This window comes from Camelus dromedarius, chromosome 32 (genome assembly GCF_036321535.1).
Source record: "Camelus dromedarius isolate mCamDro1 chromosome 32, mCamDro1.pat, whole genome shotgun sequence".
Lineage (NCBI taxonomy): Eukaryota > Metazoa > Chordata > Mammalia > Artiodactyla > Camelidae > Camelus > Camelus dromedarius.
In genome coordinates, this window is record NC_087467.1 from 23524661 (window position 1) to 23549714 (window position 25054).

A 25054-nucleotide genomic window follows, 5' to 3' on the forward strand; every position below is an offset into this window, starting at 1 on the left:
TTCCGGTAACTAGATAGAAACAGAAAAGAAAGATGTTCTTGATTTTGGTGACTTGGCTCACGGAGGCTGGAGGGCTCTGCCATTAAAGCTGGTGAACAGGACGCACGCGGCCGTCCCGGTCCGGCTTGTCATCAGCGCTGTGAGTCTGGCGTGTGGGGGTGGGCACGGAGGTACCTTCACCCGCAGTGCACTGCGGCCCTGCTGAGGCGCCCCTCCTGTTTCTGACAGAACGCCACAGCCTGGCGCTGCTTCACCTTCTCCAGGGAGCCCGTCCACGCTGCTGCCGGAGCGCTGCCCTACGCCACAGTGATCACCCAGTTGGCAGCTCCCTCCGTGGTCACCCACATGATGCCCGCCAGCTACGATGGACAGGTGGGCCGGTTTGGGGGGGGGGAACTGGCTCAGAATTAGGGGGAAGCTGAGTTTCCAAATTACTTTTTTTTCATTAAGATTTTAACCTGAATGTCAGTGTACGTGTAAACTTTTAATTTTGTTTTACAGGATCCAGAATTTCTGATAATTTGGGTTCTTTTCCATAGTCCAAAGAAACAGATCCCTTCTTCAGGTACCACGTTTACGTTTTTGGGAATTGCTTTACTCAGTGGCTAAGTAAACTACAAAGTTGAGGCTTATTTTCTCTGTCACTGAATGTGTCAAGCATCTACTGTAATTTGTTAGATATTTTATGTTGTTTTAAAAATGGGCAGAGAGCATGCTGTTTTAGGTCAAATCCATCCAATTATGAATAACCCAAGCAAGTGCCACTGAAAACCTTTTGGGGGTCTTTCTGCTAATTGATTTTATCACATCTGCCAATTAGATGCTTCCTTTTCTCCTCCACTTATGTTTGTTCCTCTTTTGAGTTCTTTAAAAAATCATTTTGCTTGCAATTTTTCCTGCCCCACACAGGGGCATAGTGTTGGCCTATCTGTGGCATTTAGAGTTAAGTAACTCTCCGGTGTCTGAACTAAAGAATGGCCTTCCATAGAGATTTTGGACTCAGCAGAAGAGTTCTTGGCGAGAGTTGATGTGGAGCTTGACAGCCCGAACGCTACGCCAGTCATCACAAGTGTCAGTCTTCGGGCCAGAGCAGGAGTTGCCAGGATACACGCCCCTAAAGACCTGCAGGTATCCCTGCCCCCACCTCCGCTTCACGTGCCGGTGGGCTTGTTCTCGTGGCATTTTTCTAAATGCCTGTTCTTCCCCATCCTCCAGACGATGCACTTGTTTGCCAGCGTGGCTTCCTCGGCAAAGCAGTGCTTACCGTTGAAGAATGCAGGGAACATTGACGTCTACTTGGACATCGAGGTAAGAGTTCGTGCCCCTGCTGTGAGGCCATGGGTGCCCCCGCGTCATGAGGGCTGGTGCACTTCCTGCCTTGGCTGGGTGCCATGGGGTCGGGGAGTGTCTCAGCGGGACTTCCAAGCTGGCTTCCGTGATGTGAAACAGATGTGGGCTTCAGCCGGGACACCCAGTGATACGTGTATAAGAACCAAGTTCTAGGTTTGTTCCTGGAGCCTGTGTGCTCCCTATGGCTCAGGGGAGTGGAGGAGAGAGAGTCATATGTGTAGACCATGTTTGGGACTTGTGGGTGAGTGAGGGGTGTTCGTGGCCAGGAGTTAGGGACAGGTGGTGGCTAAAGCTTGTCACGGAGCAGGAAGGAGAGAGAAATGAGACTAGGTGGGACCCTGGTGGACAAGGAGGAGGAGAAATCACCGGTCCTAGTAGGTGAGGAAGGTAAGTAAGACGAGGAGAGAGTAAAAGCCGTGCCTGCCTAAGTCAGCCTTTCCATGTAATCGTGTCAATATTCAGATCCCAGATCGAGGAAGTCACTTTTCAGTGGATCCAGGGAATCTATTCCTTAAACCTGGAGAAGAACAGGAAGTTACAGTTTCATTTACTCCGAAGGACCCAGAAGCCCGTGAGGAAAGGTAATGTGAAATTGTAAAGGCAGGTTTCTCCTTGGCCCTCAAAGCAGCCCTCACTCCCCACGCAGCCTGGGGGGCGCTGGTGCCGCTCTGCTGAGTCCCAGGTTTCTTCTTTCTGTTTCTGAAAATCTCCTTAGAATCAGCTGACTAGAAAGCCAGAAGGCATTTTCAAATGCCTTCTGACAAAACTGGTAGTAACATGTTAGTCTTGATGTTTCTCATTACCGTTTTCTCCAAGGAAGCTTTGGGTTGGCCTTGTCAGTTGTTGGTTGTCAGATGCTGTCCCCACCCCTTCTCCAGCCAGGGACTTCTTAGCATCCAAACCCTAAGTGAACATCACCTTTCCATGGCAGTGTTTGAACTTGCTTGATAAACGCAGCTTAGCACGCTGTCCTGAGACCACATGGCCCAGTCGTGCCTGGGTTCCCGCGCCTCCCAGGCACCTGCTAGGCCCTCAGGAGGGGCGCTGGCTGCATGCGCAGCCCTTACCTGCCGGGTTCGCGCCCTCACCAGGGCGCCTTTCCTCAGCCCTCCCCGGACCCAGGTCTTCCCCGTGGGCAGGGGCTTGCCACAGTCTGCTTCCTCATCTGTGTCCTCGCTGGCCAGTGTGCCCTGAGGGCGGGGTGCCTGGTACCCTTGGCACCCGGCTCAGTCTCTTGAACAGAGGAGGCCTGGAGGAGATAGTTGCCAAAAGAGTTGATTTCTAAACATTGAACTTAGGTGGTTTTCTTTGTTAGGATCTTGAAAATATTTGTACAGCCCTCTGGCCCCCAGTATGAAGTGATGTTAAAAGGTGAAGTCGTTTCTCTAGGAAATAAGCCTCCCACACCTGGGTCTTGCTGCTCAAACATTCCATCGATTTTATCCAACAAGCAGTTTCTGGCGTGGGCAGGTGTCCCTCTCGGCAGAACACAGTGAGTACTGTCGCGGACCGCGAAGGTTTTGCTCTCGTCAATTACTGTTACTCTCCTCTGTGTTAATTGTGACGATGTCAGTGTTCTTAGAATTGAAATGAAGCTAGCATACAGTCCTTATTCATCCTATCATGAATTCAAGTGTTTTTTGTTTTTTAAGTTTTCACCTCTGTTTAAAGTACAATCCAAAAAAAAGAACTTAGGTTTCAATTTTCTTAAGCTCTTTGGTGAATTCTCTGCTGATGCCCAAATTTAGGCCATTAAGAGTATCTTTGTTTCTTGTCTGGAAAGCACTGTGAGTGGTAGACAGGAAAAACAGACCTTGCATCTGTTTAAGGAGCTTACAAACTAGTTGATGAACAGTGCATGTTCTTAAGCAGCTCTCAGTGAAGACATTGCCCAGCTAGACCCTTGGAAGGTCCTGAGTGTCTGTAAGTCTAGGAGCTACACCCCTTGGCGGCTCTGCGCCCAGGCAGTCAGTGCATCTCTGAGCATACGCTTGGTTTCAGTTGACTCTGTGTTGGTGATCTTAGCAGTATCCCAGAGGGAAACCGCATTTAAAATGTGTCATTGTTTTTAGGCTTCAGAAACTAGCGCTAAGAAATAATTCGACATCTGCAGCCCAGCACTTACGACTGCTGATTAGAGGCCAGGACCAGGACTGCTTCCAGGTGAGTGAGTGCATGGTTCTGTTCTGTCTCCCGTGCTCTCGGGCCCGGAGCATTTACGCGTGGAGACCGCCTTGTGCTGCTTGTCTGCAAAGAGCTCTTGGCGGCGGAGTGTTTGTTTTTGCTTCTGCTTTGTTTCACGCAGTGATTGTTTTTAAATTGCAGCTTCAGCACACTTTTGGCTCAGAAGAGCGATTGACCAGTAGCTGTGAGATCAGAATTCGCCCGAAAGAAGACATTTACGTCTCTGTGTTGTTTGCACCTACTCGATTATCCTGTATGTTGGCTAAACTAGAAATTAAACAACTTGGTATTCGGTCACAACCAGGCATTAAGTTCACAGTAAGATGATTTTATCGCTTTTTTTTTCCTCCCATAGAGCTTATGATGTGTGTAACTATTTGTTTTATGTTGGTTAATGCTGAGTACTCTGCTTCTTGTAAGTCAAAACGTGTGATGACCTAGGTCTGCACACAGGTTAGGAGTAATTACGGGCTTCGTAGGCGTGTCCCATTGTGAAAGTAGCCGCCGTGGTCCCCCTGTCTCCTCTCATGCTTCATTAGATGAGTTTCATTCTAGTTTGTAAGTTTTGAAATGTGCTCAACGTTTAAAGAACCCAGTTTTTTGGTAACTCCAGATGACTCTTTTAAGATGTTGACTTTCCAAGTAAATGTTTTCCTTTCATTTCAGCAAAGTGTCTGGTGACACCATTTGCTAGACTTCATTCCACGTACTAGGGATACAAAGACAAGAACCTTTTACATTTTGTTCCTCTCCAGCATAGTTTTGTCAGAGGATTTCAAGTCATTTGTTTAGAGCCGAGCACTAAGAGGGGAAAGTGGTAAATCACTGAGGAAGGGAAGGAGGGGCAAGGTCAGGTGAGAGCTGGGCCTCATAAGGCCGAGCAGGCTTTGTGGGGGGTGAGGGGCTGAGACTGAAACTTTGGTCCGTTTCCTGATGTCAGAGAAGAAATGTGATAAATTACAAGGTTAACAGTACTTTAAACAGAATACATAGATTATGGAGACAGTTGGTAATTTCTGGAGACATTCGTGGTTGTCACAGCTGTGAGGGGCGCCCAGTGGGTCAAGGCCAGGGCTGCGGCCAGACGTCTGGCCGAGCCCAGGACGCCCTCAGCTGACCCGGCCCCTGGGGTCCACGGTGGCGAGGTGAAGAAATGTGCCCTTGGACAACAGCTTTTCTGGTCGGATTTCGTTTCATTTCATCTTTTTATTAACCTTTCACTCAGTGGTTGTTTCTGACTCCTTAGACTTTGAAAATACAGGAGAACACTTACAACGAGTGTTTTCAGAAGCTAACTTTTCCCCTGTTACTTTTGTTTAATGCGTAAGATTTATGCAAGTTTCTATGGGAAAAGAAAAATTAGAAACACTTTTGACTCTGGAAATTAGCAGCACTCGCTCTGAAAGAGGTGTGATTTGTAGCAGCTTCAGCTCTGACACCCTTTAAAATGCTGTTATTCTGGCGGTGGGTAGAGCTCAGTGGTCGAGCACTGCTTACTGTGTACGAGCTCCTGGGTTCCATCCCCAGAAAAAACCACCATAAAATGCTATTGATTTGTGCTAAAAGGCAAGTAAAGCTAATTTTTTGGGCACCTGAATTTACCTTTTCAGAATGTTTCTCCACTTAGTGCCTAACAGCTTGAAAAGGCTACTGATGCCTTGAAGTTTGCAAAAGGTTCTTTGGAGCCTGTTGTAATAATTAGGAATGACTGTCATTTTTAAAGGAGTACATCTTAAAGGGTGTGAAGCTTGTCTCCCAGCAGGGTAGCTGTTTTCCTGCATTTTGTTTGTTTGTTTGTCTCCCCCTTAGAAGTTAAGTGTAGTAAGTCCAGAACCGTGAAAGCGGTAGTCTTTCAGATAAGAATACAGCGTTTTGTTTGTTTGGGTTTTGCTTGTCTTTTTTTTTTTTTTTTTTTAACATGTTTGGTAAAATTTTACCTGATCAATCCTTTTTTTTTTTAATTGAAGTGCAGTCAGTTACAATGTGTCCATTTCCAGTGCACAGTGCAGTGTCCCAGTCACGCATACACATGCATGTATTTGTTTCCATGTTCTTTTTCATTAAAGGTTACTACAAGATACTAAATATAGTTCCTTGTGCTGTACAGAAGAAATTTGTTTATGTATTTTTACGTCGAGACATTAACATTTGCAAATTTTAAGCTCCCAGATTTATCCCTTCCCATCCCGTTTCCCCAGTAAGTGCAAGATTGTGTACTACATCTACCAAGCTGCTTCTATTTTGTAGATGAGTTCATAGTATCCTTTTTTCTTTCTTTCTTTTTTTTTTTTAAGATTCCACGTATGAGTGATACTATGTGGTATTTTTCTTTCTCTTTCTGGCTTACTTCTATTAGTGTGATAATTTCCAGGTCCATCCATGTGGCTGCAAATGGCAGTATTTCATTCTTTCATGTGGCTGAGTCGTGTTCCATTGTATACATACACCACAGCTGCTTTATTCAGTACCTGTTGGTGGACATTTGAGTTGCTTCCATGTTTTGGCTGTTCTGTTTTTTCCCATGTTCTTACTTACATGACAAGAGTTTATTCTGAAGCCTCTTTCCGGTTGGTGCTGAGCCCACCAGAGCCCGTGGCTCAGGGACTGCACCGCCAGCACCTGGGGCCTGACCCCAGCCTGCGCCCCACTGCCAGCGGTCTGTCCTCCTTGACAAGTTCTTGGCTTCTCTGGGTCCCTTTGGCACACTTCTCTGTGACTCTGCTAGACCAGAAGTTAACAGGATCATGTGATCATGGATTTTTCTACCTCCAAAACTTTTCATGTTGTAAATTCAGAACTACTGGGAATTTGAAAGAATTACACGGTAAACACTCACATATCCCCCACTCCATTTCTTTTATCACATATTCATGAACCGTCAATTCAGCTTTTTCACGCATTTCAAAGTGTGTTGTAAACATCAGTGTGTTTCCTGTCGGGCGTTTCTTCCGCAGGCACATCAGTACTCTTCTCTCTGTTGCTCCTTGTCATCTAAGCGTGGTTTCTACAACAGTGAAGTAATTATTCTTGGTATTCTGGAAGGTAAATAATTCTGCAGCTGTTAGATTGCTTTTCCCTTAAGACAAACTCTTTAATATAATGCTAGACTGGGTGTGGGGTAACAATTGGCTGAAGTATACAAATGTTAATAATTTTAAATCTGTATTTTCTTCTCTGACTGTAATTTAATCTTCTGATTTCTGCTGACTTAAAAATAATTTTGAATGTATATATTCTGTGTTTTCAGATACCTTTGTCTGGATATGGAGGAACAAGTAACCTGATTTTGGAAGATGTTAAAAAGTTATCTGACAGTTACATGGTAGCAGTGAACGACTTAGTGCCTGGCAGAGAAAGTAGAATTGTTTTTTCTGTTCGTAACACCGGCTCTCGTGCAGCTTTTGTGAAAGCAGTAGGTTTTAAGGATTCTCAAAAAAAAGTTTTGCTGGATCCTAAAGTATTAAGGATTTTTCCAGATAAATTTGTGCTCAAGGAAAGAACACAAGAAGTAAGTATAAAAGTGTCTGCACTAAAACTGTGAGCTCATTTTTACGTTAAGTGCTGATGGTGTGTTTCATGGCTAGAAGTGCGGGCACCACGTGACAGTGGCGTGGGGGTGGCAGTGCTCACCCGATTTTGGAGGTGCTGCACTGGTGCATTCGTGCCCCTGTGATGGCTTATTCACAGCGAGATGACTTACTCAGGAAAAATGCTTCATACTCACTCCTGATTTTTCTCTTGGCATCAGGATGTTACTATAATATACACTCCATCAGACAGAGAAAGCAGTTCTAACACCACCACAGAACTGTCAACTGTATACTTTTTTGGTGGAGATGAAATTTCAAGACAGCAGTATCGAAGGTGGGTTTCTTATCTTAGCCTACGGGAACTCCTCGGTGGGGCTGACTAAGGCTTTAAAAATGGTTTGGGATTGGAATTTATGGAACATTTCATCACTTACTCGTGAACTGGCAGATGGAAAGTCTCGTTAGAAGCTGTGTGGCCAGGAAGCTCCCTGTAGGAGAAATATGGGCAGAGATACCCATGGGGGCTCCGCTCCAGGTCCTGTGAGTGCATGTCTTGGAGACGCATGCCAAGCCTCTGCCCTCCACCCGCACGGGGCCTCGGACCCCATCACGGGACCGTCTTCATAAGGTGGCAAGCCAGGCTCAGAAGACATGTAAGAACTAGTGAAGGAGGACGTTACATAACACGCCTGACTTGGAACGTTTCTGGGAATGTTGTGAGTTCCGTGAGAGCGTCAAGCCGTGTTTCAGGAATGTGTCAGGTGTTTAACCCGGCCAGCTGCTTAAAGCAGGTACTCTAAAAATGGGTACATCGGATTTATATGTAGTTTAATGTGCTGGGAGGTTGTCAAATTTATGTTTCGGTCTAGGTATGATTGAAACACTCTTGGTGTTGAATTCAGGGCTCTTACTTCCAGAGTTTCCTAGCCTAAGTCTGAGCCCAAAGTGAGTGAAGCTTGGCCACTCAGCGCTCATCACCAGCAGGAAGGCACTGACCCCCAGGCGGGCAGGGACGTGTGCAGGGACCCACCTCTCCTCTGCCCAGTCCTCTGCCATGCTTTGTTCTGATACACAGTTTAGGAGATTTTTAATCTGTTGAGGACTATTGGAATGTTAGTGATGAGCAGCCACATGGTGGGAGAACAGAGCTGCTGGGAAGAGCTCGTTTGGAGCCTGGTTTGTTTCTCAATTAAGTATTAAGAGAAACTGACATTTGGAGAAATAAGATTGAAGGTTTTTTGTCTTTTTTTCCCTTTCTCTCTGCTGGGATGGAGAAATCAGCTTACTGCTTTATAACTCTTTGTCATAAATTTGTAGTAATGAGATTTCTTTGTGAACATCTGGGTTTTATAGAGAAATTTACATTTCAGTTCTTTCACCTCAAAATTCTCTACAAGAGGGCAAACATAGCTACATGGTAATTTCTGTGTTTCTCTCTGACGTCTTACTTGTATCGGTTTCTTGGAGTATTTTTTCTGAGACAAATTTCTAGCCATGACCAAATTATCACAAATAATGAAAATGTATGACCTGAAAAGAATACAAGTTTTTGTTCTTTCTACTGTTCTACAGGAAGTTGTGGTTTTGGTGTGTTTATTTACTGAAACTGCTGATTGTATTGCCATGTATAACTTTTAAGGGAATTTTCAAAAGCGAGCCTCCTTTTTAAAATGACTTGCACTGGGGCTTAGACCTGGTGCCCGTGCCCCTGCACCGCGACGCTAGTGGGCTTTGCTGCTGCGCGGCTAAAGCTCTAATTCTGTTTTATGTGAAAAGCCACTCTGAATTGAATCTCCATTGGCAGAGCTCTGTTGCACAAGCCGGGGATTATAGAGCAGGTGCTTGCAGGATACAGTGTGCTGCAGAAGATCGATTTTGCTGAAGCATTTCAAGATGAGCTACTGGTAACTGAAGGTAAGAATTTCAGCATGTTTTTAAATCTCGTGGGTCCAGCAATGTGAGGGAAGGAGGCAGAGTTAGTTTAGATGTGGCATCAGGCTGAATTTGGGTCACAGCTTTGCTGTGTGACTTCGGACAAAGTACATGACTGAAGTTGTTTCCTTACCTGTGAAACGAGAAGAAAGGCCCGAGTCTTCTCTATACAGAGTCATCTTGAAGACCAAGTGAGAGCTTTGCTTTGTGGACCTCAGGTGTTACCGACATGCTGCTTCTTCTTCGTAGACTTGTAAACAGAGGGGAGTGGTCGTTGTGAAACTTAGTCTCATTGCTGTTGAAGGTTTATTGGTTGCAAACTTACACTCTGTGCAGTTTCTCTGCTGTTGTGGCTACTGTATGATTTATGGAGGATGTGATGGTGGCCAAAAAATTCAGAGTGGCTCGTGGTAGAATGACTCTGACCTAGGTGTTGGCTCTGTGTGAGCTAAGCCATTCAAGTACTTAGTGGTATTTATTAGTCACACAAAGTATAAGAATGGAAACGTGCAAATTATATAAAAATATGTGTACAGATTTTCATCGAGTATTGCTTGTAATAGAAAGAAGTTAGAAGTAACCTGTATGCACAAGAATAGGGGATCATTTGATTATGCAATAGAATATTTTGAAGCCATTCGAATGATATGACTCTATACTAAATGGCATGGAAACTCATTTATTAAAGAAAATAATAATTTTAAAATTTTGCACAGTAAGATCTCAATTTGTTGGGAATAATTTAATGTCTGTTTATTGTTGCATAGGTAAAATTGCAGGGGTATATGCACCAGAATATCAAGAGTGGTTATGTTCAGGTGGCAGTGTCTTTGAGGGGTGGGGGAGGTAACTAGGGCTATTTATGTATTTATTTATTTATTTTTAATTGAAGTGTAGTCAGTTTACAATGTGCCGGTTTCTGGTGTACAGCGTAATGCCTCGGTCATTCGTACACCTACATGTATTCCTTTTCTCTTTGCTTACTTAACGTGGAGGCACTGGGCATTGAACCCGGGACCTCGCGCATGCTAATAAGCACTTGCTCCGCCTCCGAGCCCCGTGCTCCCTCCATGAGGTGGTCGTTTTACCCCACTTTTGTTTTCTAGTGTGTTAGTGATGGAATGCACATTCCTTCGGAAGTTGGAGATGATGGAGGAGGACGTTTATGTCCATGTAGAGGTGATATACAGCAGTCTGTGATCTTTTCAGCAAATGAGGATCCAGTCACCTGCTCAAGGGAAAGCAGGGGTGGGTTCATTAGAAATTACTGGGAGACTGGAGGGTCTTGTCAGAGTGGGGAGAAGCCTGGCTTTGGAGCTGAGACTCAGCTTGCAGCCCTTCTGAGCATCACCCCCTGTCCATGAGAGGGGTCCGCAGAGACGGAGCCACACTGGTGATGCTGCGGCCACGGTGAAGACAGCTGGAAGCCGGAATGTGAGAGGATAGCCTTCAAGAGTCTGCACAGCTTTGTGACTTGTTGATGGAGGACTCACGTGGGGAACGCAGGGTGCTGGTTGGCAGGTGGAAGACGCGGTCCTGGCCGGGGGTGGGCAGGCCCGGGGAGGGCAGGTGACGACAGTGCAGCGTGAGGTGCTGCCGTAGAACTGGGGTCTGGGCGAGCTCGAGGAAGGGCACCCCACTTAGAAAGCGCTGAGTCTTAAGGTGTCGTGAAGAGTGAGGGCACTGACGAGGAGGAGATGTAGAGCAGGATGGGGAGGGGAGGATGTTCAGGGAGAGGGGCTCGTGCACAGGAATTCGGGAAGTGGGTGTGCTGAGGGTTGTGTTGAAACCCAACCACGCACCCAGGGAACCTGCTGACCACCCTGGCCCCCTCCCCGAGACAGGGCTGAGCTGGGACTTGCTGTCGCCTTCGGGTGCGGCTTCTGGAGGCGGTGTGCTTTCGTCCCCGGGGAGGGGAGCAGTCCCGCTTTGTTTTGGGTCGGTTAGCGCAGCAGACCGCTGTGGGGATGCTGCAGTTGAGCTCTTTACATGAGTATTTGGGAAGCATTTGTTTGAGCGTGTTACTGCTACCAGTATTTGTGGTGATCTCACTGCTGCAGAATGTGTAATTTTTGTGGCAAGTATTTTCACAATTAAACTTTTATATCAGATGCCTTGGTTAGTATAAATTTCAACTTATAGTTAACTGTGTTCTTTCTAAATTTCCACTTTAAGAAATGCGTAATTCTTAGTATCTAATTTATATGTAAAATACAGACGTGTTCTGTAAAATGTCTTGTACATGTAAATTCAGGGGGATTAGTCCAGAGATGTTCAACTCAAGGGGTCTTGTGATCCAGATACACTCAGTCGTATTAATACTGCCCGGTTTCTGGGTTTGCTCCCGTTAAGTGCTGGTGAGACCGGCACTTACAGGGTGTGCAGTCTGAGGCGCCCTGTGCTCCAGGTCCCTCACTTCGGGGCGGGGAGCTGTGAAAACTGACCCGGTTAATGTGTATAAGGGGTCGGAGCAGCTCCTGGCCCGCAGCGTGTGTGTGTGTGTATAAGTGTTCACGCTGGCGGCCCCGGGAGAGATGACTGCTCCTGGTTACCCTCGGGGAGGCTGGAGCTTAGGCCAGGTGCCCAGGGTCAGAGTGAGCCACTGGCACAGCTGTCGTCAGATCCAGGGCAGAGCCTCAGCTGCCAGTCACTGGTGCTGATCAGTAGCACCAGACACAAAGATGTCCCCGACCCCTAACCCAAGAAAACCCAAGAAGACAGAGACTTCTCTTCTGCTTGGTGGTGTGATTGTGTGAAGATTCATGTACTTCAAGCATCATTTTCTGTTTCAGTGTATGACCTTCCCCAGCGGCCTAATGACATCCAGCTCTTCTACGGAAACATGCGTAAAATTGTACTTTCCGTAATTGGAGAATTTAAAAATTCGATTTCTAACAGAGAACTTCCGCCTTCTTCCAAAGCTAGCTTGGAATCTAAAAGGTAAAACTAACAAAGCCTCTCTCGCCAGATGCAGGATTATTTGATTCATAGTACCTTGTACTTTGTTAGCGTTTTGCCTCTAAATGTTTACTTCACCTTTATTTTTAAGTTGAAATAATTGCAAATTGACAGAAAAGCTTTAATTAAAATCACGTAGAGAACTCCCCTACGCTGCCTGCACTGAGAGTCCCCAGGTATTAACGTTTTACCGCGTTTCCTTCTGGGTCTTTATGTTTACAGACTGTTTTCTGAATCATTTAGGGGTGTGTTACAGGCATGATGACCAGTCGGCCCTAAATTTGCTGTAGGTGCTCTGCTGCGTGGCCGCGGTAAACCCAGGGGCGGGGCACTAACATGACACTGGCCTGCCATCCACGCACGTTCCCCCGTGACTATTTCTCTGGGGTGGCAGAGGTCTCATCTGAAACGGGGGAGGGCCAGGGGCAGTGGGCTAGGGGTGGAGAGGGGTTTCTCTGCCGAGTGCCGACTGCAAGTGGGAGCCCCTCTGTGGCAGGAGAACCTGAGCGCCACCCCAGTGAGTCTCACTTAAGCCCTGTGCGCTCATGACTGCAAAATGCAATGTTAGTTGAATTACAGTTTCTTAGTAATCTAAAGCTTATTAGAAAACACAGTTTCAATAGTAAGTAAAAAATTTCCTCAGATGACATGCAGAAACCCAGGCAGAAAGAAATTAAATCATTGCGCATTCTAATGAAAGATTGGTAATATCTAACCTATACTAGACTGTACTTTTTATACATTACTTTGAGAAAGCACAATAGGAAGGATTTTTACTCACTGAAAAAATACAGGATATAATGCACTGTTAGTGTCATTCAAGAGCTTTTAAGTTTATGAATAATTAATAGAAAAATGTGATACAGCCTGCTTTTCTATCAGTTTCTTTCCTCTCTCTCTAGTGAAGCTGGCAGTTGTGGGAAACACGGTGGTAATGTGTCTTTGGACGTTCTGCCAGTTAAAGGTCCTCAGGGTCCGCCACTTCCGTCACGAGCCGTTCGCCCGCCGCAGGACAGACTGGCCTCGGAGGAGACCTGGGCTGTGCAGCCCGAGCACCTGATTCTGGTCGCCTCGTCCTGTGAGTACGTCCCCGCCCACGACACACAGTCCTCCCAGCCCGGCTCTGCTTGCTCTGTGCCTGGGCTCTTCTCAGACGGGCCTGGGCTCCCTGCTGGTGTGACTGACTGCTGGCCTGCCCCGTCCTCCCCTTGCCGGCTGCAGACACAGCTCAGACTCGACCAGGACGTCGTCAGCACACGAGGCCACGGCCCCCAGTCCCAGCCCCGGGTCCCCGGGAAGCAGAACTGCCACCTGGGCCCTTCCCCCAGCACATGCCCCACCCTTGAGAACTCATTTGGCACGTGGCCTCCTGGGCCCTTGACACTGATACCGGTGGTCAGAGCAGGCACACAGCACGTGCGTGCGTAACGTGCGTGCCCCGGGTGAGACAGGGGGTCACGGTTTCCAGATTTCCTTTTCTCCTCTGTGTTCAGTATTGCACTCTGTTCAGCGTCTTTGTAGTTTCCAGGGGTAAACAGTGTGTAATCGGGCAGTTGGTGTCATGGTGTATTTACTTAGTTTATTTTGACTATTTGTTAACCTTTGTCTTTTTCACTAATGCAAAATGTAAGTAACACTTTCTTTGTCTGCTGTCATAGGTGACCTGGCAAAAACTGGACGTTTCCAGATTGTGAACAATTGTGTGAGGTTGCTGCGGTTTGAGCTGCACTGGCCAGCGCACTGCCTCACGGTGACGCCCCCGCATGGGTTTGTGGCGCCTGAGTGAGTGTGGCCTCCCCTCCCTCCGGGTGCTGCTCTGATGCTAGCTTGTAACGTATTCAGTAGAATTTTCAGCATGCTCCCTCTGTACAGGGCGCCACGTGTGCTTTTGTGAGACCTCGGTGAGCTCAGGGCTCATGCTGCTTAGCGGGGTGGGGTCCACGGCCAGCGACAGTGTCGGCCTGACAGGACCAGGAGAGGTGGGGTGGGAGTGGACGATGTCAGGACATTTTCTGACGTACGGCGCTGCCTGCAGAGTCACAGAGCAGGGGCACAGCCGTGCATGGAGGGGTGGGGCTGGGCGTGGAGGGTAGGTTGGGGGCCCGCGTGTGGGGGTGGGGTGGGGCTGTGTATGGGAGGCGTCTCCAGAACCCCGTGGTCCTGCCCTCATCACCTTGGGTTTGGCACCTTATTCTGCTGGTTGTGTCTGAGGACACTTTACAGACACGCTTCCTGACTCCTGTGTGTCTGGGCCACCACCTTAGCTTACCGTTTTCTACAAAGGATATTTTAAGCTGGAAAGAAGTCTTTGGGGTCAAATGCTGGTGCGCAGCCACGTTATTGGAGGAGTAAAGCCTCAGCCCTGCAGCCCCTCGAGGACCGTGTCTGGGTCGGCACAGAACACGTGTGTCTGGAAGTTGCCTTGTACTTGGGGTGGCAACCTTGCAGAAGATCAACATGGGGTTTATTTACCTCTGCAAATGATGGAGGATATATTTCAGGAGAGTTTAATTGACCAAGACTGAGTTAAGGTGTGGGTAGGGTCACTCCAGAGAAACATCCCCAGGGCCGAAGCAGTCAGACAGCTCTTTGCTACTTGATGCCCGGCAGGACGGGCCGTCTGCAGCGCCTTGTCCACTGCCTGGGGGACGGTGCTCCCGCTTGGCCAGTTTGAACATGGGCACCGTGATCTCTCTTGTAACTAGTGGCCACTTTCAGGTCACAAATCTGCTTGCGTCGTCCACATATAAGTCTTTTGTGACATCCTGTAGCTCTTGTAGAGGATGGGGAGCACAGAAAACGTCAGCAACGCTCTTTCCCTGTGCCCTGGGCGGCTCGCTCTTCATCGCCGAGTGGCTCAGGGCTCTCGTGGCACTGGCCTTTCGCTCCAGAAATTTTATTTGAATTGCTGTTTAGATGGCATTTCTGTCGCCATCGTTTTCATGGGACGTGTGCCCTGAGGTCTGGGTTCGCACACTCAGCTCTGTGCAAGCCGTGGGGTGGGGTCGTGGCAGAAGCAGGCACGTGTGGAAGCTCTCCCTGTTCTGTGCTCTTTCTGAGCGGTGGGCAAGTGTCCTTGATGGGCGATGCCTGCGGCTCTGTGGTTGCTGTCACTGCTATATCATTACTTAATTCTTCTTCTAAGGAGCAAGCTCCAAATCCTCGTGAGTCCCAACTTCTCCTTCTCCATGAAGCAGTCGGTGTTCCCGTGGAGCGGCTTCGTCTACGTGCACTGTGACAGTGGACAGAAGGTACTTTCTTAAGTGTTTTTTAATCAACGTTTCTCTTTTTTTTGCAGTTTAAGTGCTGTAACCATTATTAATCCTTCAGAAATCAAACGGGGGTGTCCTTTCAGCCCAGGTGGACCTCTGAAAGCAGAGCACTCAGTACAGAGTTTCTCCTCTAGTGACCTGAACGAATCCCCTGGGTGGGCAGGCGTGCAGAGCGGGGCTCGAAAACCATCGTTGAGTTGCAGAATTTGCTTTGGAAAAAAGAGGGGAGTGGGAAGGAAGGATGAAATCAAAGATTTATTTTGAGATCTAAATAAATTTAGATTTCTAAATCCATCAGTATTTCATTTGTTTGGCATCACTTGTCTCCCATGATTTAAAAATGGGAATTAAAAAAAAACACCTTAGCTTGAATCTTACCCCTTTCTTTATTTGGCTCATTTCAGAAAATCGTGAAGGTTCAGATTCGGGAAGACTTGACGACCCAAGAACTTTGCTCCCGTGTGGCCTCCAGCCCCTTCGGGGCCCTTTCCTCCGGGCCTGAGCCTGCAGCTCATCACCTAGTGAGACCAGGGACAAAACCGCCTTCCACGAAAGTTGAGATAAGAAACAAGACCGTTACTTTCCCTGCAACAGAGCCTGGCGAAACTTCAGGTATTGTGTGAGGCTCTGTGCCCCAAGTGTCCACGAGTGCCTGGGCTGCGGGCTCCTCTCAGTCACCGTGTCCGCGCCTGGCACAGGCTTCCTCCCGCCGGAGAGGACCGGCAAGTCGCTAGAGACCGCTCCGTTGTGAGCTGGGTCTGGGGAGGCTCAGGCGTGCGCAGTGCTGGTTCTGGGCCGTTAGTAGGTCTCTGTGTTCCAGGAGTCTTAGCTGTTTTCTCTGTCAGAACCGTTCCTCCCCAACTCTCAGTAGGTCTTTGGCCAGAATTGCTGGGGTCCGTAGCTGGGGGAGTGAACTGGGCCCTGCCCCTTACGAGTTGGCTTCAGGCTCCAGAGAGGTGGTGGGAAGCCCGCTGCGGTTCACGCCGCCGCCGCGGCCCTGGCGGTCAGCGCGTGTCTGTCCTCCCACCAGGGTTCCGCTCAGAGGCCTGAGGACACTGGGCCCACTTGGAAGGGATTTGGGGTCACCTGGCCCTCCAGCCCCTGGCCTCTCGTGGAGTCTGCCCTCCTCCCAGCTCAGTTTCCTGCTCTCGGGGCTCCTCGCAGTAGCGATGTCGTGTCTTCACGGTCTCAAGTACTCTGCTTGATTACCTACCTCTCCAAGAGTGTGTCTGAGTTGTTGACTGTGTTCCTTTTAGAAAACCACCTGGACCTTGAGAACCCTGGTGACACAGACGTGAGGTGGCACCTGTCATCTCTAGCTCCACCCTACGTCAAGGTCGGTAGTCACTGCCTCGGGTGCATTTGTCTTCGTGTTTAAATGCTCTGCAGGATGTTTGAAGACTGGCTCGGGAGCCTAGGTGGGGCTTCCACTGCCTGATCCCGTGCCTGGTTTTCTCTGTAGTTGGGGCAGCGTGTTTTTCACACGCTGGTTTTGAGAGTCAGCTTACAGAACGTGTGAAAATCTGTGCTTGGTCCACCTAATGCTGCCTCCTGCAGCCCTGGTTTTTACCTGAAGTAACTGTATCCTGAAGAAAAAGCCTCTCTCCCAGGCTCTGAGTGCTGTAGTCTGTGCTCAGCCAGCAGGACCCAGTGCAGGAGATGGGGTTGGACTTGGCCGGCAGGCCTCAGCGTGCATGGTGTCCGCCAGCGGGGCTGCCTGAGCTGAATGTGTGGCTCGGGTGGTGGGGAGAGCGTCGTAGCCTCTCTGCCCTGTCCCTTGTGTGGCTGTAATGGTAACAAGACGTGTGCAGAAGATAGCGCTGGGCCCACTGGAGAGAAATGAACTGGTGTCCCACGGGTGTTAGACGCATACAGTTGTGAACTCGTAACTGGCCATAAGGGAATCTTTGAGCAGTGAGAGGCTCACAGACTCCGTGCCGCAGGGTCTTCAGGGCCTTTGAGGGGAGGACAGTCCTTGGCGTTTGGACAGCAGCCCACAGACAGGTCTCTGGCCGGGGGTGGGTGGCCCCGGTGGTCTGGTGGAGGGCTGGCACCGGTGAGGCCTGGGCCACTGCAGAACGGGCAGGGGTGTCCTCAGTGACCATGGAGGGAATGGTGTCAGGGTGGAGTTGATCCGTTGACTTTTTTGCGTTTCATTTGATTGTTTAACTGGTGTCTTTGTAGGGAGCTGATGAAAGTGGAGGTGTGTTTAGAGCTACCTACGCGGCGTTCAGGTGTTCTCCTGTTTCTGGACTACTGGAGAGCCACGGGACCCAAACGGTGAGTTCTGACACTGTTTTCACAGCCACCTGGTCAGAACACGGTGTTGATTGGCGGGAAGAGCCTCGTGTGTTTCCAGCCAGGAGAGTTTCTTCATGTATACCATGGCCGTGCACAGCCAGGCTCCTGCCCAGGAATCTTGCTGTGAACACGACTCCAGGTCACGAAGACCCCCACCTTGGTGACACGTGCTGGGTCACGTTCTGACGTGAGCGCTTCCTCTGGCCACAGGCTGCCAGTGCTCAGAACACACTCCTAGTAGCCCTGATACAGAAGTTCTGTCCACCAGCCAGAGTCAGAAAAGCCTGCCCCTACTGCAGACCACTCAGTTCTCGTGGGGCCACGGAGCACCTTTGTGGGTGAATGTGGCAGGTCCTTTAGTGCCACGACCCTGTAGGTCCTGGTTTGTCGCCTGTATCTCCCGGGGACGCTGGCTGCTCACGTGGCCTCAGTGATACACTTTTTCATTCCAGTAGCTGGAACTTGTTTAAACTATAGCACTTACGTGATCTCGGTCCAGTTGCTCAGGATTCAGATGTGGAACAGGTCGTAGAATACGGTTGTGAACTCGTAACTGGCCATAAGGGAACCTTTGAGCAGTGAGAGGCTCACAGACTCCGTGCGCTCTGCCGGGTCTGTGTAACCGGCTTCCAGGAGGGTCTGACTGTTTTGGACAGACACGCAGTTCTCCCAGCATAGTTGATGACATTTCCCAGACCACAGGCAACAGAACAGGGAACACACACGGCTCAGCAGAAGCTCCACATCTGAGGGAAAGTTGCAGAAAAGCCCCAGCAGGAAGGACGGCTTCTGTTCGTGGACCAGAAGGCCTGGTGTTGTTAGAGCGGTGCTTCCTGGGCTGAGCTGCAGAACTGACACCATCCCAGTCAGAGCTCTGCTTGTTGCTGGGGTTGGGGTGGGCGGTGTTATCCCAAATTCTGGTCCCCAAATTCTTAAGGGTCTGCAAGAGACCCGAAATAACCAAAACACTCTTGAAAAAGAACAGAGCTGGAGGACTCACACTTCCCATTTTCAAAACCTGCTACAAAGCTACAGGATCAAAGCAGAGTGGGGTTGGCATGAGGGGAGACGTGCGGAATGTGTGGGATGAACTTGGAAGTCCCACATAAGCCCTCCTGCTTACGGACCCTGGGACCCTTGCCTCACACCACACACACAAATCACTCGAAGTGGACCGTAGACCTCAGTGTGAGAGCAGTGGCTCTAAACCTGCTGGAGGTGACAGGCGTGGTGACCTCGGGTCCAGCCTTGGGTGGCCGGGTGTACCCAGTATAGCATGAGCCACAGGAGGAGAAGCAGCTGAGTCACCAGGACTTAAGTCTGTGTGCGTCAAAGGGCACCACTGAGAAAGTAAGCAGAAAATCCAGAGAAAGTACTTGCAGGTCACGAGAGGAAGTGTTTACAAGTCACGTACTGACAGCGGACGCGTGTCCAGGATGTGTATAAGGGACTCTTACGACCCATTAAGATAAAGACAAATACCCAGTTTAAAAATGAGCAGACATTTCTCCAGAGACGACGTACAGGTGGCCAGTAAACGCACGAGAGGTGCTCAGAACTCCTCGCCGCCAAGGAAATGCAAATCAGAGCCGCAGTGAGGTCGCGGCACACTTGCCAGAATGACTGTGACTGAAAAACAGTGTTGACAAAGCTGTGGGGAAGTTGGTGGGAGCGGAAGACGGTGCAGCTGCCATATGTGTGATCCAGCAGTTACACCGGATGCAGACTGAATTCAAAACCAGTGTTCAGACGGTGCCTTGCGTACAGGCGTTCATAGCACCCTTATTTACAGTAGCTCAGAAAGGTGGAGACAGTCCAGTGTCCATCAGCTGATGGATAAACAAAATGTGCGTGTGCACGCAATGGAATGCTGTTTGGCCATAAAGAGCGGTGAGACACTGGCTACACGCTGCCACGTGGATGACCCTGGGAAACGTGCTGCCGAGCGGAGCCACACCCAGAAGGCCGTGCACTGGGTGGTTCCCTCTGTGAAACGCGGAGCGTCCAGAGAGACAGTGGAGTGGCGGGCGCCGGGCTGGGGTGAGGGAGAATGGGGTGACTGCTGACGACCGCGTCCCCGCCATGTGCCTGGATTGTGACCTGTGGGGCAGTAGGCTTTCCCTTCTCTTTCTTTGTCTTGGGTGGTGTGGTGGGGGGTGCAGTGGGGCTGCAGGACACGTGGGGCGGTGGCCCCAGTGGTTCCAGGCGGTCTGCGTTTTCGCTCCTGAACCCGCCCAGTGCTCGCGTCATCTTCAGGGGTGTGACTCCACCCCAGCTCCGCCTCTGCCCCCACGCTCTGCCTGCAGGCCACATGGCCCGCGGAACTTAGGTCCCTGCAGCACATCCAGATTCAGAGACACTGCCTAACCGCCAACCTGACTGGTAGCCAGTGCTTCTAACACTGAACACCTGATTTAAAGAGCTCTTAATGCTGCTACACTTCGTAAATATTTCCACTTTCTCGTCACCACCCTCTTACGTGTTGTGCGTGTAGAGTTCGTGGATGTGACCCGGCGGGGAGCTGCGCCGTCGGGGTGCCGGGTTCTGAGGGCGTCTGCGGTGACTGCGAGGGCTCTCCTGGGGGCCCGGTGTTCCCGCCGTTCACCTCCTGCTCCGTGCCCCCTGCCTTCCCCTGTGTCCGGCGTGTCCTCTGCGGCTCGAGGTCTGGGCAAGGCTTTGGTCCTCTACCACTTGGCCAGCAGAGGGTTCCATGGGCGTCTCGGGGAAAGTCTGGACTCTGTTTTGTGGGTCACACTTTTCTCATTTGGGTCGTATACCCTAGAACTTCTTTTTTTAATTCTGTTTTTTATTGAAGTGTAGTTGATTTACCCCTAGAACTTTTTAATAACTTCCTAATTGAAAAAACTTACATTTTGAGGAATATGTTACATGAAGCCTTAAAGAAAAATGTATTTTGGGTCTGGTATAGTAACAAGCCCACTACAGATGTTCAAAGTCTTTTTTATTAGTGACAAAACTAGCTGATGCAAAACCACGTTTCCGTCAGGTTTCCATGCCAGCACGTGGCCCTGGCAGGCTCGCTGGCGTGTGAGGCTCAGTGTCTCGGTTTCTCTCCCGGCTGCGCTGTTCGTAGGTCTCCGTCACGTTTCTGCCCAGGGACAGAGGGGACTATGCCCAGTTTTGGGATGTTGAGTGTCACCCGCTGAAGGAGCCTCACCTGAAGCACACCCTGCGGTTCCAGCTGTGTGGACAGGTGAGTCCTGCACAGGGTCTGAGTCAAGTGTTGGGTGTGTGCGAGAGACACCAAGTGAAGCTGGCGTGAAAAACTGGCCTGAAAATGCGGAGTATGTTCCTGGTAGCGTTCTAATCTCAGTAATTCTGTAATTCTGTTGTGGAATCTTACCATCTTACTTTTCTTGTGGGTCTTTATTGATTGGCATGTTTGAGGTTTTGGCTCCATGAAATCTGTGCTTGCCCTAATTAGGTAAGACAGTGAGTGTGTGTGTGTGTGTGTGTGTGTGAGAGAGAGAGAGAGAGAGAGAGAGAGAGAGAGAGAGGTTGTGCAGGATAGATACGTGTTTGTGATTAAGGGAATTTAAAAACCTCGAGTCTCCTTTTTCCAAATTACGAAGGAAATAGTAAAACTCAAAGAGGTAGATGTCCGTCTGTTTATTTCTCCTCCCCCCTGTGACTTCCCTACGCAGAGCATCCCCGCAGAGAGTGAGCCTGAGCGCGCACGCGTTTCCGCACACACGCTGGTGAAGGTGGATAACCTGGCTAAGGCCCGGAGGCGAGCCGTGTCTGAGGCGTCTGCGCCCATCCCTGGGTATGTCCCTGCTGCTGCTCCAGGGCTGCTCCCCGGGCTTCACTGACATGCAGGCACATTCCACCAAGGGCTCCGTGGCTTCCCTGGGAGCTGACGTGTGCCGTCGCCAAGCCGGTCAGGACGGGGCTGTCTCACCCTGGAGGGTTCTCTGATGTCTCCCTGCAGCCGGGCCCACCCCGCCCAGGGTTTGTGCTGTCCTGACTTGTGGCCACAGTTTGTTCTGTGGAGTCTCACGTACATGCGCACGTTGTATCTGGCGGGGGTTCCTTCATGGTGTTGAGGACACTTGCATCTGTTCCATCCTGTGAACACAGCAGTTAATTCATTTTCCTCTTGGCATTTGTGGCTCCCAGTGTGGAGCTATTATGAATGAAGATGCCATTAACATTATTATATGTGTATTTTTCTGACATATTTTTTCATTTCTTGGATAAAAATAGGAGTAGAATTGCTAGTTCATATGATAAGCTTTTATTAGACTTTAAAATAACCTGCCAAGTAATTTTCCCAGAGTAGCTGTACTGGGTTACATTCCCCAAAACTGTGTGTGAAAGTAGATTCTTAAAAACTTTCCAAAGGCGACGTTGTGCCATCAGCTCACTGTGCTTTAGTGGTAATTATGAAGATGTTCCTTGCAGTCCTAGTTGAGTGATACTTAGAGCTCACTCAGTTCTGGAGGAAGATGCTTATAAGAAAAATACACATTAAGTACCTGCTGAATTTTATGGTCCACTAGAGGAAGAGAGTGCATTTTGTGGGAGACGAGTCCTGGGAAGGTGTGTGTTGCCCCCGCGCTGTGCTGCTGACGCTCGGCTCACCTGGGCTTCCTGGGTGCCCGCTGCCTGCCTATCCAGGCTGTGGGCCTGGGCAGGAGACCTGGACTGCTGGACGGTCGCGCTGACAGGCCTGCGTCAGCCCACGGGAAGGACGGGAGGGGAGTAAACGGGGAATGTGCTGCCTGGGAAGACCCTCCCTGGAATGGGGCCTCTCATGCAAAGGACCGGTGGGGCTTTGGCTCCTGAGGAACCAAAAACCAAAAGGAGCTTCTGGGCCTGAGCGGAGAGCGGGAGCCTGGCGGGCGGGGCCGAGTCCAGCGCGTGGGGGTCATCTGCAAAGCCCTGGACGCCAGCAGTGGTGCATCTGTTAGGTGGAGCTTCTGGCTGAGGGGTGGACTGGGGAGGAGGCAAGAGCAGACCTGGGGAAACAAGTCCAGGGCTGTTTTCCAGTGGCCAGGACTCAGATGGTGGCAAGGGCAGTGGGAAATGGGGAAATTGAAGCAGTTTTCAGGAAGGAAGTTTGAAGGACTTGGTGACGGAGCAGACAGAGGGCTGGACAGGAGGGGTCAGTTCTAGTAATGTCCAGAGACAGGACCTGGGGGGGTCGGGTTAGAGGCGAGAAGACCGAGCTATGGGGATGGGTGTCCTCGGGGTGGGAGGGAGACAGTTGTATGGTGCTTGGATGTGGCCGAGGCGCAGTCTGAGCTGAGATGCACGTGGTGAGGCTGCTGGCTCCAAGATGTGGTTGCCAGGGAGGGCAGCCAGGGCCGTCCAGGGCCAGGCGTTTGGGGTGGAGGTGAGCCTGCCAGGAGGAAGTGACCATCAGTAGCATGGAGGCTGGACGGCGGCAGCCTGTCCGGGGCGTGGCGCTGAGGGTGAGATGGGCCCGGTGCCGGGGCACTTCTGACAGACCGTGCGCCCCGCTGGAGTCCCTGCCCCAGCGGTTGGTCTTAATACAGGTCAGTTCAGTCGCCTTTACGATAGGTTAGCTGAGTCATGCAGAAGACGCAGGTTAAAGCAGCACCTCATAGGCTGACACGTAAATAGTTTAAGTTACTGTGGATTTTAACTAGTTTAGCTAGGTAACTTTTAAACCTATTTCCGTAGCAGGCAGCTTGACCTGACTCACCGTGGCGTCTATGCCCCAGAAGATGTGTATCAGTTTCTGCCGACGAGAGTTGGGGAGTCGAGGACGCTAAAAGTCAATCTGCGAAACAATTCCTTCATCACACACTCGGTAGGTTGGAAATGGTGTGGGTTTTGTTCAACTCTTAGATAAACGTTTTCCTGATAATTAGAAGCTTATCTTATAGATTTAAGTTGTAATTTAATTTTTAAAATGCCTTAATACTGTATTTGAAAAGAAGTTCACAGGAAGTTTATGACCCTTTATCTGAAAATTGAAAATATTTTGTGTTTATCATGTTTCCGTTTTTCCACTTCTTTCTGCTTTGTTTTCTTCTGCGCTGTTACACCAGCACGTTTCTGGATAACATTTGCTCAAGTGAAAACTAGAGTAAACTCATTAAAATTCCCTTACATGTGTTTTCATGAGCATTTATTGTCCTACCTAATTTTGTGAATCTACGTAAATTTACAAAATGTATCTTTAATTGAAGAAATGTTGGGATGCTAATTTAAGTATGACAAATACCTAACTTGCATAACTTCATAAAGTGTTTCATATTAAATTCCAGCTGAAGTTTTTAAGTCCCAGAGAGCCTTTCTACGTCAAACATTCAAAATACTCTTTGAGGTGAGTGTATCAGAAACTGCACTGTCTGGTCCTCGTGCCGGGCCTCTCGGGGGTCAGGACTGAGGGCTCCCCGGTCACAGCCAGCCGCAGCACAGAGCACCGAGTGCCTGGGTCTTCACACGGAGGAGGGAGATGAGGGGCTGTGGGGACCGGTCGTGGCCCGCAGGTGTGCCTGGCGGGGTGGCGACCCAGACTTAACTTACTGTGTGATCCCAGCCGCCTGCCACAGGCTTACAAAGAACCTAATTCTCTAGTGATTTAACTGTAGAAGAACTTCTGCCTCAGATGTTACTTTCCCCTATGCTGAGAAGCAGGGCTTTAAATTTTTACTAACTGGGACAAAAGCCTTCCCAGATTAATTGGGAAAACTTTTCTTACCGTATTTTCCAGTTGTCATTCTTCACATAATCCTGTATTGTTCTTAAATCAGAGCCTCACTTTCTTGTCGTCCTTGCTAATTTTTTCTTTTTTTAATGTGGTTTTGTTTGTATTTTTTAAGACATATATGTATATATTCTTCCAGTTTTGTTGGTGTAGTTGATGTGCAGCACTGGGTAAGGGTAAGGTGTGCAGCGTGGTTTGCCTCACAGGTGCCAGGGAATGACGACCACCTCAGCTCACCTAGAGACACAGTTAAATAGGAAAAGCGTGTGTCACGAGAACTGCTGGGACTTCTCCTACCAGCTTTGCTAATGCACAGTGTCAGTGTGTCTGTCCTGTGGCACGTAACACCCTTGGTCCTTATTTATCCTGTAATGGAGAGTTTTGACCTCCTGTCTGCCTCATCCAGCCCCCCGCCACGCCTCTGGCAGCCGCAAACCTGATCTTTCTCTGCATTCGTTTGTCTTTGAAGTGTAATTGAGCACGACACCACATTAGTCTGTACTTCTGTGCCTTTCTGTTTCTGTATATTTCAAAGTGGTGACCTCAGCTAGTCTGGTGTGACGCGTCGCCACACAGCTGCTACTGCGTTGTTGCTGACCACGCTCCCTACGCTGTGCTTCATGCCGAGGAGGGCTCGTTTGTACCTCTCCATCTCCCGCATCCATTTCTTCCCTCCGCTCTGGCAATCGTCTGTTTGTACTCTGTGTCTGTGACTCTGTTTCTGTTTTGTTGTGTGTGTTCATTTGTTTTGTTTATTCCACGTGTAAGTGAAATCATCCAGTATTTGTCTCTGACTTATTTCACTTACGTAATGCCCTCCAGGT

The 25054-nt window shown here is 49.4% G+C and overlaps 1 protein-coding gene across 5 annotated transcripts in view; it reads left to right on the forward strand.

Moving 5' to 3' along the window:
• Positions 1 to 25054, forward strand: part of CEP192 (centrosomal protein 192) — a 70456-nt gene that overhangs the window by 40879 nt on the left and 4523 nt on the right. For 3 of the 5 annotated variants that reach the window (XM_064481674.1, XM_031439253.2, XM_031439256.2), the window contains 23 exons: positions 14 to 139; positions 229 to 372; positions 502 to 565; positions 989 to 1128; positions 1216 to 1308; positions 1813 to 1931; positions 2666 to 2842; positions 3423 to 3513; positions 3676 to 3852; positions 6782 to 7042; positions 7283 to 7398; positions 8869 to 8978; positions 11789 to 11936; positions 12857 to 13032; positions 13613 to 13736; positions 15100 to 15205; positions 15631 to 15838; positions 16483 to 16562; positions 17411 to 17506; positions 20622 to 20741; positions 21193 to 21314; positions 23198 to 23327; positions 23788 to 23846. In XM_064481674.1, the coding sequence (XP_064337744.1) occupies positions 14 to 139; positions 229 to 372; positions 502 to 565; positions 989 to 1128; positions 1216 to 1308; positions 1813 to 1931; positions 2666 to 2842; positions 3423 to 3513; positions 3676 to 3852; positions 6782 to 7042; positions 7283 to 7398; positions 8869 to 8978; positions 11789 to 11936; positions 12857 to 13032; positions 13613 to 13736; positions 15100 to 15205; positions 15631 to 15838; positions 16483 to 16562; positions 17411 to 17506; positions 20622 to 20741; positions 21193 to 21314; positions 23198 to 23327; positions 23788 to 23846 (2987 nt within the window). The remainder of the gene's footprint in view (positions 1 to 13; positions 140 to 228; positions 373 to 501; positions 566 to 988; positions 1129 to 1215; positions 1309 to 1812; positions 1932 to 2665; positions 2843 to 3422; positions 3514 to 3675; positions 3853 to 6781; positions 7043 to 7282; positions 7399 to 8868; positions 8979 to 11788; positions 11937 to 12856; positions 13033 to 13612; positions 13737 to 15099; positions 15206 to 15630; positions 15839 to 16482; positions 16563 to 17410; positions 17507 to 20621; positions 20742 to 21192; positions 21315 to 23197; positions 23328 to 23787; positions 23847 to 25054) is intronic. The other 2 variants (XM_031439254.2, XM_031439255.2) reach the window with 2 other exon arrangements.